Consider the following 15,847-nt stretch of genomic DNA (forward strand, 5'->3'; position numbering starts at 1 on the left):
CAGATAGGTCAATTTACATTTACAAATGCAGCCTGGAGAACACACAACTGGCAGCCTTGCAGCCTCGTCCCATCATATCTCAGGAGCTAAGCAAGGCTGGGCCAGTACTGGGATGGGAGACCTCTCTAAAGGAAAACTAGGTAGTTGCTTGAAGTAGTGCTGGAAGAACAGTAATTGTTACTCTTGCCTCTGGTCTATAATTTCCAAGTTCAATGCCTCAGTACTGTGGGGATTGGGGACAGTATGCTGTAGAATGTACCACTAAATCAATATCCTTACTATCTGGCCATTAATGATCCCTTGGCACTTTGTAGCAGCAGGTGTAATAAATCTGAATTAATACCTAAATTACAATCTGGATCTGGACTTTCTAAAGCTCCCTATTAATCCAATTCTAACTTCTCTACCCAAACCACACTATTTTTTGTACAGAATGGCTCATACGAAAGTGGTTTGAGATCCTTTATGATAAAATGTGCTACAGTATACAGTATATGCAATGCTGGACATTATTATAATCCATTTATACATCAGAGCACTTACTTGAGCAATCTGAGTAGTTTGCCAAGTAGTACACTGTCAAGTAATTTGAAATGGTCTAGCGCCCTGACCACTACTACTCATTATGTGTAAATAGGATGAATTATTCACCCATGACATTTACTACGTAAAACAAAGAATAAAAACTGACTGTAAACCTACATTTATAGTTGTACACTCATCCTGGAGGGGATGAAGGGTTAAGTGGAAGATATATGCAAATATAATAATACATTTGAAATAAGCATTGTAATTATTTAAAATATGAAATAAAGACACCTGGACACCTGGTTGAAGGGTGAATGCAATCTCTATGAACCCCAGTCCTGTTCACATTTTAAAGACATGCTCTTAAGTCCATACAAGAGATTTGCATGTTTACAAAATTCAGAGTAAGAAAAAAAAAACAATGCACTTGCAAAACCAATCAAGGAATCTGAGACAACAGCCAGCTGAACATTAAGAAATCCTGCCATATTTTCTTTTACTAAAATAATGCATCATATTTTGAAAACTTCAATATCAGCAGAGCTTTCAACAGTTTTGTGACAAGTGACAAAACACATTCTGATATACCGTACTCATACAATAACCTGTCCTTGAGGACAACTGTTTCAGTTAGTCTACTTATAATTTGGCCATCATTAACGGCGTCCTTTTCATTCTGATTTGGAATAGTCTGCATTTACATGGTTCTGTTTTATCTATTTATTTTTTTCTGCAGACTCGCAACTTTGTAAGGTTTCTTGTGATTGTACACTTGAGCAGATCCAAAAAGTTTGCTCAGAGAACAAACCTTATTAATATTTCGGTGAACAAGAGCAGATGTCGATGAAATGGTACAAAATGTCAAGGTCAGAATCATACTTGCTCTTTCTTGAAGCATGACACACATGTCCTAAATTTCATTAAATGCCTCTGGGAACAGCCTTAATACATCTAATTTCAGACTCTAATTCTTTAAAAAGAGTTTATCATGTGTTCATAATAAAAGTATGACCCATGTAATGAAGTTTCATAATGATGCTGGCTTAAATTAGGACCACCTCCTTTCATTTTTTAATATTTATCAATCTTATGATAAGCTAACCAATACTGTGTGTATCAGGAATGTTTTAAAAGTTGTCTGTTTGTCTCAGTTTTCTGTCTTTTTGGTTGATACTATCTCTGTAATCAACAAGTGTGAGGATCCCACCGTGAAGGGTTATGATAAGCATATCACAACATTCCAGTCACACTCAGAAGCTCAACACGCCTGTTTATGATCCTAAAAATGTTACAAGACCATATAATGAGAAAACAAAACAACAGAAAAGTCAATTATATTTTATACATCTGTAGATCAAAATGCCTGTGTTTAGTAGCGTGAATACTACAATAAATTTAATAAATTCTATCCAATTAATCATATATTCAACAGGATTCAATTCTGTTATAACACTCACAACGGACATTATTGAAAAAGATTAGCTTTTCACAGTATGTGGTAAGGGATATTTTGGCCGAAATGGACAGTTTCCACCTGGCTTTCAACAGAATGTGGAGTCATATCTAGTAGATTATCCTAGGCAGGCAACGTTTAGATTTCATACATCTGCATGTAATTTCACATTTTCAGGTGAGGGCTAGGTAATGTCTTTCCCACGTACAGAGCACAGTAAAAATGTCTGAAGTGCTTTACAGCAGAATATACTGTAATGTTACATACTGACACTTCAGGAACAGGAAAAGACACTTTGGCTCAACTTCCCCATCCAGTCAGTTTACATCCTAGTTCTCTTCATCCTTACATTATACTCCTTAAGATGGGACATGCATACAGACTGCAGTTGCCTTTTACATTCTTTAGATTTAGATTTAGTATTTTTTGTCCTTTTGAATAGTTCTTGATTACATATTCCTATTATATTTAACACAGACAGCAAGTTATTGATGGTGTAAAACTGCAGTCTACTTAAGCCTATTTCACAGCTCAACTTTAGGACAATAGTTCAAAACCTTCAGAGCCATATATCTGCAAATATGTTTACTTTTATTTGTTCATATAATGTAGATCACTGTCTTGCAACCTACAATTTATCTCCAAAAATATATTTCCATAAAGAACTACTGGAGATATTTCATTAAAGTTTAAAATTAATTGTATAAATCTATAAAGAAGGATCCCATTTCTAGTATGGAGACAGACAAATTCTAATATTTTTATTAAAGAGAGTAAAATACTTTAGATTCTGTACTTCTAGAATAAATTGGTAATCTATATTAAATTGTCTACATGGAAAATATACTATTTCTAGTTTCAACAAAGAAAGCAAATTAAGTGTAAAATTGGTACAAGACTTTGCTAGTTTTGTCATTTAAAAGAAACAATTCAATCAATTACTGCCACCTGCTGTCACAACATGAACAAAATTTACAGTGAAAATGTTTCTTTTTTTCATGCCTTCTGCCAAAGAGAGATTGTACTGTACTGTATCTAGATAAGGGAAAATCCTGCTACTGCAAAATACTCTGAGGTAATACTGTTGTGTTAGGCATCATATTTCACTTTAATCAACAGTATGTAGCACCTTTAAAAGCAATAAATGTAATGCTCTTTACAAAGCATATAAAGTACATTATGTAACACAATAAAATGCAAGATAATTATAAAATAAATCAAAGTAGATATAGAAGATAAAACAATCATGAAAAGTCTTACTGAAAAAAGCAAGATTAAGGCAAGACTTAAAAGTACTCAGTGTGGTGGGCGTATGATTTTCTTATGGAACTTTGTGCCCCATCACCCACAAAGAATAACTAGTCACCTGTCAACTATAGTACTAGAGAACTAGTACTAGAGTAACTATCACTAGTAAAACCCTTTTTTCAGCACATTACAGCACGGCCTTACAGGGCTTATGCTTTAAATGTCTGTTATTTGACACACTTTCATAAACATGCTGCTGCACACACACAAGTACTTGTTAAAACGGGACTAAGACCCAAAACAGACAATAAGTGGAAACTATGTGGAATTTATTACCAAGAACAGGAAAAGCCCCCTCTTGTTTGTAACCTTCTTATGCGCTTTTGGACTCTGATATTACCACTTTAACAACCAACACACAGTATACTGCATTTTTTTTTCTTCATGTCACTTGTGATGCACAGCAAGTTACAAAAGCTTGGAACACATCACACATAACTGTCTATCTATAAGATGCATTAACTTTAAATCATAAATCAATCCATAGAAGAGAAACCATGTACTTTCCCAGGTTCAAATATCATCCTACTCAATCATTCAACTGAACTGAATAATTTCAGGCTTGAGCAAAGAAGACTACAAGGGGACCTGATTCCACTCATTTGACAAAGACACTGACAAAGTCAAATCCTATGGACTTCTCCAGAATTAAAAGTGTAACGTGAACCAGATATCACAAGTAGAAACTAAGGGTGCTTAAATGTGCTTGAAGTGTGCTTAAATTTGAGAACAGGAGGCATTTCTTTACAGAAAGAGTTGTGGGAGTATGAAAGAAGCTACCCAGCAATATTGTTGAATCACAATTACTTCATTCAAGGAATACTGTAGATGAATATGATGCTCAGATCAGTTGTGTTGGTGATGCTTGTAGTATAGAAATGCATGCATCAGTTTACTTCCATTATTAAAACACAGGCAAAACACACTTGACATATCAGATTATAGATGATTATACTACTGCTGAAGCACAACACCTCAATTTAGTCTAAATAAGCATAATTTATTACAGCATATTTACAGTACTTATCTGCAATTGCGTAGTATTAGCCAAATATAATTTTATATTTTTTTCAAAATTTTGGAGTAAAATATTAGTTTTATTTAGTGTGTGGGAGCCAGGTTGTTGAAACCAATATCTTGGTTTCTTTCAAGAAATGGCTAGATGAGATCCTTGAATCAATTAACTACAGCACAAACTACTAAACAGACTTAATGAGCTGAATGGCCTCCTGCCATCTGTAACCCTTCTTATGTTCTTCACTGTAGCTGAAATAAACTGCGGGAGAATTCAGTAAGTTACTTACAATGGGAACCTGTCAGAAAAAAATTGTACAAAGCACTAGTTATTACAATACTTCTCAGACAGTTTTTTATTTTATTCTGAAACAACTTGAAAAAACACTAAACAATCACAGTAGATAAATTCTACTTCCAAAATATCGACATTTTATTATGTTTTGGCAAGAAAGTGAATTGTTTGTGAGCTATAAAAGAAGGTTCATTCCTAGTAATTTGCACATTAATGATGACTTCATGTCCAAAAAACAATGTTTTTTTCATTCTTCCTTCTTTTTCTTCTCAGTGTGGGAGAAGCACATTTTCTACATATTCCAAAAGAATTTGCTTAAATTTATTTACTTCTTTATTTAGATATTTTATTGTGATATTACCCACCTCATACCATATATTCATTAAGTATAACAATGTAAGATGAGTCCTACTTACTGTACCATGCAAAATGTGAAATTACAATAACAAATAACTAAATCAACTGAAATTTAAAAAGTAGTTTTTTTAACAAGAATGAGCATGAAGATCATCTGATCACCCAACTCAGTTAAGCAGCCCTGCTTTACTCCTGCGTCATAAGTTTTTAAGAAACATTATTCAAGGAAAAACTGCATTAGATACTAAAAAAACAAACAAGCTGGATAGGCCAAAAGGCCTCTCATTCTTATATATTTATTTTAATCTAATATGGCAAATATTACTGGACTTCTTTACAAAGACTTTACAAAGACTCAGTATATTTTCCACATACTATACTACCAATATGTATAATAACTTACTCCTCATTGATATTGACTGCAAATTTCAATCTGAGGAATGAGCAGTCATGTCATCAAAAGTCTCCTGAGAGCTCCACATAGAGGGATATCAGTTGAATTTCAGTGTACGAACCACTCATCACGCCTGACAATGCATGTTTGCAAGTCCAGTGGAGCAAAGAGCAAAGACTGTGCACTACTAAGTAGTAGAGAAATGTGTCATGGTCAGATGGATCGTCCTATACCATGTTCTTGACAAACAGAAAAGTACACGTGTGGCACAAACCTAAAGACCTCTACACCCCTGAATACTTGGTTCCAACAGAGTAGGGTTCTGGTGGTTCCATAAAGTTGTAGACTGCACTTTTCTGACATGGTTTGGGTGCGCTAATTTCCTTAGGCAAGATCAATGTTAATCACTTCCTAAATGAGTAATCGCCTTCAAACCATGTTGCAGCATTTCTTTCCTGCTGGGAGGGCTATCTTCCAGGATCACAATGCTCCCACCCACAAAGCATGTGTGGTTGCCCAGTGGTTATCCATACAGTATATCATGGCCTTCTCAGTCATTCTATTTGAACACAGTTGAGCATTTAAAGGATTTTCCACCTCCAACAACCATGCACAGGTTAATTGACTTTCTGATGGAAGAATGATGCTGCATCCATCTTGCAAAATTCCAGTCAACGGGTTGACTCTATACCATGGAGCATACAGCCTGTACTCACCACACATGGTAGCTCAACACTCTATGAAGTGACTTTACATTGCTGTTTTAATTTTTTTGTCCACTACCAATATGTTTGTCTAATAAAAGAAACGCTTTTGGGAGATCTAATAAAAGTGTCTATTGGGAGATCTGCTTGTAAATCTGCTTTAAGATAAAGTGACAGTCTGCTGGATGTGCCGTAATGGCTTGGCAGGGAAGAAACAGCCACCATGAATAAAAAAGATCAATGAACAAAATAACAAAACAAAAAATCCCTGATCCCCAGTCAACAGATGTACACTGACTGACTCAGAAACCCTCCTTTCTCCTTCTTTTACGTGGTCACCTGACCATTGGTCTTCTGACAACTAGTCAGGTGACTGGGATCAACTGCTCATTCCTCCAAAGCTTTCTGGGAATGTAGTCCAGAAAATGCTGTCATCTTGTCTGAACCTGTGCTCTAAACATTGCATCTAGGTAAATGATGAAAATCAGAATTTAGAAGGTAATGCCAACATGACAGATATTTTAGAGTATAATATAATAATATAATGCATATATATATCATGTTTATATTAGGTAGTTATAGGGAACAATTGTGTAAGTATAACACAAATACATTTTAAAATGCCAATAAGGCTATCTGGAAGCACAATGCAAGTCTACACTAGGCAAAATGAAACAAACTCTTCATAGAAAAGCAGTAATGAAAACAGAGTGATGTATAGGCTCAAATAGGTTCAAAAAGTAAATCACTTTGTCATTTGAAAGTTAATAATGATACAATACAGTGGAAACATTTGTGAGGTAGTGAGAGGTGGCTTTATGAGAAAGCCACTATTTGGGCTCAAAACCCAAGCCCAATGTTGTTGCCTGGAATCAAGACGGCCACCTTTTGATTGCGGGGGAAAAAAAAAACTTACAATGGAGGCACAACTGGTTCACATGAAATTCCACATGAGATATAAGAGTTCTGACAATATGCTCTGCTTGGAATTAGCCACTCCTCTAGGACAATTAATTAAAGCTGGACAAACAACCGTTTCAGTCCCTGTCTGGGCTTCTGAAGTCAGTGTTGGAAAAAGTAACTGGTTTTTAGTCAAGATCTGATGCTTGGTGAAGACCAAGAGAGAAATTCTGAGTTAAACTCATTATTTTAAAGACCACTGCCATTGGAACATATAGTGTTAATCTAACTGAAGCCTTCAATGCCCTGTAATTAATGAAGATCAAGGATGAGGACTAGATGAGACGCTCGAAGGAAGTGTGATGAGCACAAGCAGTGCTTTCAAGAACCAAGTGAAGAGCAAACCAGGAAGAAGATGACTGGACTGTGCATTCTTCCCTCAGAGGGGAAAAACACTGAAGAGCTCGGATCCCAGAAAAGGTTTGAAAGACAAAGACAGACCACTTATAAAGAAAAATGCTAAGGTGACATACTGAGAGTGCTGGAATTAGGATGGTATCAATGGTTGTCAAAGAAGTATTGAAGGATATATCGCAGAAACGATGCTGTACAACTGGTGCTGTACAAAAAGATGAGCATAGAAAAGAAGCTGAAAGGAAATCAGGGACTAAGCAGTTCTGATTTCTGAGTAGTTATTTCCATTACACATCCCTCACTTAAACATTGTCAAAACACAACTTGTTTGTGAAACAAAACAAAATGTTATTCTTTGGTGTCTTAATAAGAGAACTGCCTAGATAACATAGTTGTTCTCTAGTTTAATTACATTCAGATGTTTGTGGAACTGCAGGTGCCTTACAAATGTAAAAAATAAGCTAAAACTGGAGTTCAGTTCAAACAGTACTGAATGAGGTGTGACAGAATGTGTTTCAGATAAATGTTTGATGGGTTACTGTAGTATGTGCTGCATAGGGAGGCCTCGATCTGAGCTTTGCTTGTACCATGCTATGTACAGTACCAATGTAAAGTGTTTCAAATATTTAATGTGGTATGTCAGCTTTCAAATTACAGTAGGTCACTGGTACTTAAAACTAGATTGTTCCAGATTGCCCTATATTGTCTTTTAAAGTATGTTTTTTTTCTCATTCTTTTTGTTATGTAAGTGAAGGCATACATCTCTTTCACACATTATGTAATTTACAGTCATTTTTTAGAATCCATTCATTACCTTCGATCATATCCATGTTGTCTGGAGGCACACAGTGTCCTGCTTGGCTAACAGCCCACACGGGATATTTCTGACCTAGTTTGTTGTACAAGGTCTGCATGAAGGTTTCATAGTAGCCCACAATCCCTGGGTTCCCTGTCAAAACATCAAGCAGAAAACACAACGTCAATTCGGAAGAATATAGGTCAGGAACTTACATTACAAACACAGGCTGCTCAAGAAGAATTTCTTGACTGTGTAACCTGCAAGGGTTATGTTTCCTGAATGAAACAAGCAAAGTGTCAGCTATCCAGTTTCAAGATAACCAATAACACTGTTTGCTTTGAATCCCAGCCAAGAAAATTACAAAGATTTCAAGTAAACATAAACCACAGAAGGGATATTTGGTGCAAGACACAGAACAGTTCATGAAAGCATGCAATGCCTTTATAAATTAATTATTTTGTTAAAAGGATGTCTGAAGCCATGCACCCATCAAAACATGACTATGTGTTTGTCTAACATTTACATACACTGAATCACTTGTTTCTGGAATTATGCAAGAAAGCATCAAATAACTTGTTTTTACGTGGTTAAAACTTCAAGTCGCAAACAAAAAAGTTTTCTAGCACTAGCTACTTGCTCCAGTCCACAGTACTTACAGCAAACGCGGCAAACGAATACCTATTAAGGGCTTGTTAAGGCTTAACTGCAATATCAAATTAATAAGTCATCATGACGTTTATAGATAAAATCACTATTTAACCATTATACATGTCCATGCACACAAATAATGTAAGTTTTAATACATCTGAAAGTACATATGGGTTATGGTTTTGTCAGCATCTGACCTGCAGTTCATTGGGAGATCTGAACTGAGCAGCTCAACTTCTATCGCCAAGCTTTCAGAACCGCCAAGATGAAATATTATTCTGTGGTGATAAAAGGCAAGCAGAGTAACCCCAGGGTTTGTTTCAGACCTTCTGACTGGATCTTTCATCCTGTGAGCAGTAACAAGATCCACCCACTTTCCTTTGTCCCGAATTCTTGTTCCTTTAACTAAAAGCTGCTGCTTCCACTCCTATTTTCTTCTATCATAATTTAAATAATCTTAACATGCTAGGAAATATAAAATGAAACGTTTTAAAATTACATTTAAATAAGTTAAATATATACATACTTGAGAGACCTCAATGGGAATCTTGTATACAATTTTAAGAGTGGCATGGAGGCACAGTTGTTAGCATTGCTGCCTCACGGTACTTAGGTCCTGGGTTCAATGCCACGAGTACTATCTGCATGTTCTGTGTGGGCATCGTCTGGGTGCTCCAGTTTCCTCTCACAGTCCAAAGGCAAACTGTTAACTTAATTAGCTTCTGGGAAAATTGGACCTGGTGTGACTGTATGCTTGTTTATGTCTGTGTGTACCCTGCAATGGACTGGCATTCTATCAAGGGTGTATCCTGCCATGTGCCCATTACTTGCTGGGATAGCCTCTGGCTACTCTTCCAGCCTGTATTGGTTAAAGCAGTTAGGAAAATGGATGAATGTATAATTTCAGTCAACACTTTCTAGAAAAGCTGCTTTACAATCAGTCCAGAGAAGCTCAACCAGGTACATTTTGTAGGTTAAGGGGATGTCCTACACTGACTTTTTAGTCTTGAGCACTACATGGTGACCTGATTTAAGAATTCAAAATCCTCAAAAACACAAGGTCATCTCAGCACTTTTCATCAGAACTCAATTCAAGAATTAAGATTTGAGAGTGATACTGTAACCAGAGGACACAAGTGGAAACTGTGTGGACGTTTATTTAAAATTGAAAACAGGAGCAACATCTTTACAAAAAGGGCAGTGGGAAATGTGTAACAAGCTACCAAACCATATTGTTGAGGCCATTACCCTAGTTTCTTTCAAGAAATAGCTGGACGACATCCTTGGATTAATTAATAACTGCAAATGGGTTTAATGAGTCAAATGGCTTTTGTAACCTTTTAATGTTCTTATCTGCACCTGATATTCAAGCAGTAATGCCACGAGAATTCTATTTCACTTCCGGAATTACATCCTTAGACAGGTTCCATCCTGTACAAAATTCAACAGCTTCAAACTGCCCCTGAATCCTGTCCATTTGGTTTAGCTGCTTCCTGTGGAAACTGTGGTGATTTTAGCCTATCGAAAAGTAGGTTATGGAGCATTAACTCCTTGCATACTTTCCACTACTTAAAATTGTTGTTGAGAGGCTATCACACACTGATCACACACTAATTGAAAGTACAATAAAACATGAGGAGCACCCCTTGCTGGGCAATTGCAGTCTTCTGTTAAGGATAATATTCTTCCCAGAATTATGTTACAAGGGTTGTCTCCCCCTTGTAAGGGTCACGCACCTTAACCTCAGCTTTTTTAGCTTTTGCGTACTTCCCTTGGATTGGAGAATTTGATGGGATGTCCTGACAGCACCTAGATACATTTGCAAGAAAAGGTTTGTGAACCCTTTAGAATTACCTGGATTTCTGCATTAATTACTCATAAAAATTTGTGCTCTGAGCTTCAACTAAGTCACAATAATAGACTTACACAAAAAGAAAAAGTTTGTGAACCCTTTAGAATTACCTGGATTCCTACATTAATTACTCATAAAAATGTGCTCTGAGCTTCACCTAAGTCACAATAATAGGCATACACAATCTGCTTAAACTAATAACACACAAACAATTGTACTTCTTCTTGTCAGTACTGAACACATCGCTTAAACATGCAGTCTAGGTTGGAAAAAGTATGTGAACCCTTGTAAAAGTCCAAAGCTACGGCTGCAGAACCTTGTCTCTAACTAATACACTAAGAAGCCCCAGTTTTGATGGGAAAGAAACAGAGAATCCAATATGCTACACTTGGCTCTGCACTTAGCCATCAGCGTTCAGGTCAGGTTCACGATCTTGTTCTGTCCTCCTGGAGCTACACATGTGGAACACTCCTTCAGCCATGTTGCTGTTTTTATCACAAATATTTTCGAAGTTATAGTTAGACAAAATCCATTCATCGTTCAAATATAAAAATTAATACAAATATTTATGTTTTCTTTAGATAACTCCCTTCAACGGCTGTGATTTTTTGCATAACTGTCTCTTTCTCACCAACACTGATTTTTTTATTTAGTGTCATGTCATGATCGCTTTATATTTATATCATTTTTTTATACCTCTTTTTTCGTTTAGATCCTAAGGAGGTTTTTTCTTTACTTCTTTCCATCTTGACAACTTTTAGTCTTCATATTGGAGAGTATAAATTCACAGAGAAAGAAATGTATTTCAGAAAAAAATACTATGAGGAATATATAAAGCTACTCTGGGATTAAAAGTCTTATACGCTGAAGTCAGAGATATGCACTGTAAGTAGGCTTAAATATGTCAAGTTATATATGTGAATTCTTTATTCCAAGGATTCCACCATGTCTTTACTTTTCAAATAAATTATTTTACTTATTATACGAAATACCACTAATTTAGCAGCATTAAATTAAAATCTTACTATGAAAACCTTAAACTCAAAGGCAACTAATTACAGATGTGCGGTACCATTACATTTCAATAAGTTCAGTCGACTGCCAAGCTTGCAATCATTTTCTAATTATTGTTTTCGTTCCCTCGTATACTTTGGCATGGACAACAAAAAGAATCTAGATTTGTTAATATTTTAGTAGGAAGAAACAACAAGAGATTAAAAGCAAACGGATTTCCAGAAGGCCATAACAAATTTGGAACTTGACAAAGGAAGTATTTGACAGCCCTTTAAAATGTATTTCTTGAGAGGCCATGAAGATTTACATTAACATTTACAATAATTTCTTATCAATAGTTTGGATGCACAACCAAAATTGGAGAAACTTCCACTGAATAAATAACAATGATGTTTTTTTAATTATATTGTTTCCCATTCAAACAGGGAAAATAAAGGCTGCCACTGAGAAACACTCTGACATAACTGTTAAAGATAATAGCCCTCCATCATTCAAAAAATCATGTACTGTATATTTAAAGTAATACAGAATTTACTGTAGCCAGTAAAAAGGGAATTGGTAAGTATTACATCTGTAGTAGTCTGCTACTAACATTAAGTGGGTAACAGCAGACTAAAGTATGAATACATATGTACTGCATGAAAATGTAAAAGTATTTTTTAAAGAGATACCACGTAATATACCACAAACCAAACCATCAATATTATGAAAAGCTTTGGTATTCATTATGACTTACTTTTTTGTAAGTCATTTGTTTCCTTAGATTTAGTGTTTTAGTGATTATGGTAGACACTATAAAGCCTTCCTGTTATGTGAAAACCTTTCTAAACTACATTTTACATACCATCCCTTGTGGCTGCATTTTTTATTTTGGTTTTCCAAAATAACATTTTACTGTCCAGAATTGTGGTCTTGCAATTATATGTGAATTAAAAAAAAATTAAACACACTTATTCCATCCTTCCATTTTTTAACCACTTCATCCAACTCATGGTTCTGAGTTCTTGCCGAGGCCTAATCTAGCAGGCAGGCACAAGGCAGGGTACACCCTGGACAGGATGCCGGTCCATCACAGGGCGCACACAAACATGCAAACATAGACACCAGGGCCAATATTTCTCAGAAGCCAATTAACCTACCAGGATGTCTTTGGACTGTGGGAGGAAACCAGAGCCCACGGCAAACAACCACACAACCATGGGGAGAACATACAAACTCCATGCAGACAGCAAGGTCGGGAATTGAACCAGGGCCGCTGCGCTGTGAGGCAGCAATGCTGACCACTGTGCTGTCATGTTCAGAAATTAATATTAATTAAAAAAAACTGAGTATAAAACAACAAGGAATTTCACAAAATGGGACATCATAGAAGGGGTCTTGCCAAATATAGGGTGTTGCAAAAGTATTCAGTGAATTAAAAATATTTAACATTCATGGAAAAAGGTTGCATGGGTAATATGTAATGTTAACTTGTCTTTCATCAATGGAAGAAATACCCAAGTCAGTTACAGTACCAAACAATGACAAATGTTGCAGTTACATATACATACTCTTTCTGTAACATGATGCACTAAAAGGTTTTACTTTTGCAGGAAAGTGTTTAAGTGACTTTATAAAAGCACCCCTCCTCCTTGGAACTCTGTCATCACGCAAACTGCCTATCCATTTGCATTGACTTTCTGTTCTTTTTTCCCTTTTAAGTACAGAAAGTCTGTACTTTCTTCTACACTTTGTAGTTCTAATGCATGAACACACAGTACCAGATACATTAACTTTAGAAGTTCTCAGGTCGTTGCCATCAATCTAGCTGTGTGTATTAGACCAACACTTCACAGTGCACTTGTCAGGTTTGGTGTTTTATTTAGCTCACGGCACTTGTGACTAATGTCTTCTCTGGACAAAGGAAGACTTTTATCCCTCAGGTAAATGGGATAGTCTACCTGAGGTTTATTTTGGGCAACCTACAAAGATAAGCTTTGCAGAAGGAGACACAAAGCATCTTTATACACAGCTGCCTGAGAACAAAGGCATACTGTGTGGTCACTTGGTGAAACCCCTGCTCATTTTTAAACATAACGACAAGAGAAACTTCTCCAGACATGAGAAGTAACACAATCATGGGCCTCTTAGGAAACAGATGCATGTGTTATTCTTCCAACAATCCAAGCCCTGTGCGATCTTGCAATCAATGACGTAAAACAGTGATGCAAATGAAAAATCGCTAATAAATCTTTGAAAAACTTCACTCCAGCACCTTCCAGTGAAATAACCATTGTTTGCTGCTGCTGGCAGCAACACGTAACTTGGCCTTCCTAATTTAGGGTCAATCATCTTCTCTGTTTTGACATGGGCTGATGCCCTTTTGAAAATTATTTATGGTTGTGTTTACATTAAGGGGGAGTTACAAGTGTAATAAATTAAGACTGCTTATGACCTAAAGATAACTGCTATTATTAATAATTTTACTTTTTAAATGAAATTACAGCTTAAGTGTTACAAATATCATGATTACCAATTGAAAGCAGTGCATTTAAATAACAATGGACTACCTAATTGAAAATGTATTACTAGTGTGAGTTTTTTGTGTAAAGGCAATTAGTCCTTTTAACTTAATTCTTATTTTGAAATATGAACAAGCAGCCTTAATGCTCACAGTGCATTGCCAAAGTATTCAGAACCTTGCAGATTTTTCACATGTTCTTTAATGCTTGCAATCATAAAACTTAATCGAAAAAAGAGGAAGATAAGTAAGACAAAATATGGAAAAGTCATGATTGCATGAGTATTCCAATGTTGCTGTGGCAAACCGAAATTCATTTAGGTGTATTAAATTACTTTAATAAGCCACACAATTAGTTGAATGTCCTGTTTGAAATAATAGTGTTTTTTATTACTTCTGAAAAACACACTGGTTTCAGAAAGCTTCCTTGTTTAGTTTATTTTAAGCAAAGACTCAACCATAAGGACAAATGGACAGAGCCAACTATAGGCAAATACTAGAGGAAAACGTCTGTCAGTCTGCTAAGGACTTTCAGGAAGGCTATGATCCAAAGCACAAGGCCAAAGTTACTCCGGACTAGTTTAAGAATAAACAAGTGAAAATTCTTGAGCAGCCCAGTCAAAGTCCTGTGTTAAATTCTACTGAGAATCTGTTAAATACTGACCATAAGCAATCCCCAAGCAACCTGAGAGAGCTGAAGTAAATTTGCCAAGAAGAATGGGCAAAAAGTGCACCGGCCAGTGTTCAAAGAGACTTTCCCAAAAAAGTATGGCCAAAATTTCTGCCAAAGGCTTTCACCTTTGTTTACAGATTTGAATACATCTACAATCAACATTTATTTTAGTTCTTGCCGACGGTTTTAGTTCTTATTTACTGTAACTTAACTTACCATCTGAAGTATTCAGTTTGAGCATTCAGGTTTCAAATAAAATATTAGAATAAAAAATGTGTATCATTTTAAAGAAATGATACATTATTTTGTAACTTCACCACACAGGAGAACATAGAAAGGGTCTAAAAACTTTTGCAAGGTACTGTATATTAACGTTAACACATCAGGAAGCAAACACCAGGCACATTCATCACTTTCTCATTACACAGAAACATTAGACTACAGTAAATCCCAAAGCTACACTGTGCCCTACTGGAGACAGCGAGCCAACAGAATATGCAACTGTATGAGAGATCCTGGAGTAAAATAGTCAAAAGTGTTTCTATAAAAACCCTAGCTATAATGGACAACACAAGAGAGTTATTTTCTATCCCTTTAATGTTTTCAAGAACGATCAAGAACAAGAACAAAAAGAACGTTTTGTTATTAGTGGAAATGTATGGAATCAGAAACTTGGTCATGAGATGAGAATTGACGACAATCTATTGTATGTTACAAAAAAAGTACCAAGGCACAAGTATTCCTTTAGGATCTGCTTAGCCCTCATTGTGCTACAGGCTTGACAAAGTTAAAGGGGAACTGCAGTCCCAATTTCTTAGACTAGTTATTAAATCTCGGTAATAAAATAAATTCATTGACATCATATGAAAATACAAATTTAGAATTAAGAACAAAATTGTGAACTTTGTTGAAGTACTGTAAGTCACCATGTCACAAACTAAGTTGCCATGTTGTCTCAATTCAAGTTCCCACCAATTGCGATGAGATGCGGCCC

At 35.9% G+C, this 15,847-nt stretch overlaps 1 protein-coding gene across 2 annotated transcripts in view; it reads right to left on the minus strand.

Annotated features, from left to right (window-relative positions):
• ldah (lipid droplet associated hydrolase) overlaps positions 1–15,847 on the minus strand; it is a 110,849-nt gene that overhangs the window by 62,289 nt on the left and 32,713 nt on the right. For both annotated transcript variants that reach the window (XM_088909711.1, XM_088909712.1), the window contains one exon: positions 8,182–8,316. In XM_088909711.1, coding sequence (XP_088765837.1) covers positions 8,182–8,316 — 135 coding nt within the window. The remainder of the gene's footprint in view (positions 1–8,181; positions 8,317–15,847) is intronic.

This window comes from Atractosteus spatula, chromosome 2, assembly GCF_055471065.1.
Source record: "Atractosteus spatula isolate fAtrSpa1 chromosome 2, fAtrSpa1.hap1, whole genome shotgun sequence".
Classification (NCBI taxonomy): domain Eukaryota; kingdom Metazoa; phylum Chordata; class Actinopteri; order Semionotiformes; family Lepisosteidae; genus Atractosteus; species Atractosteus spatula.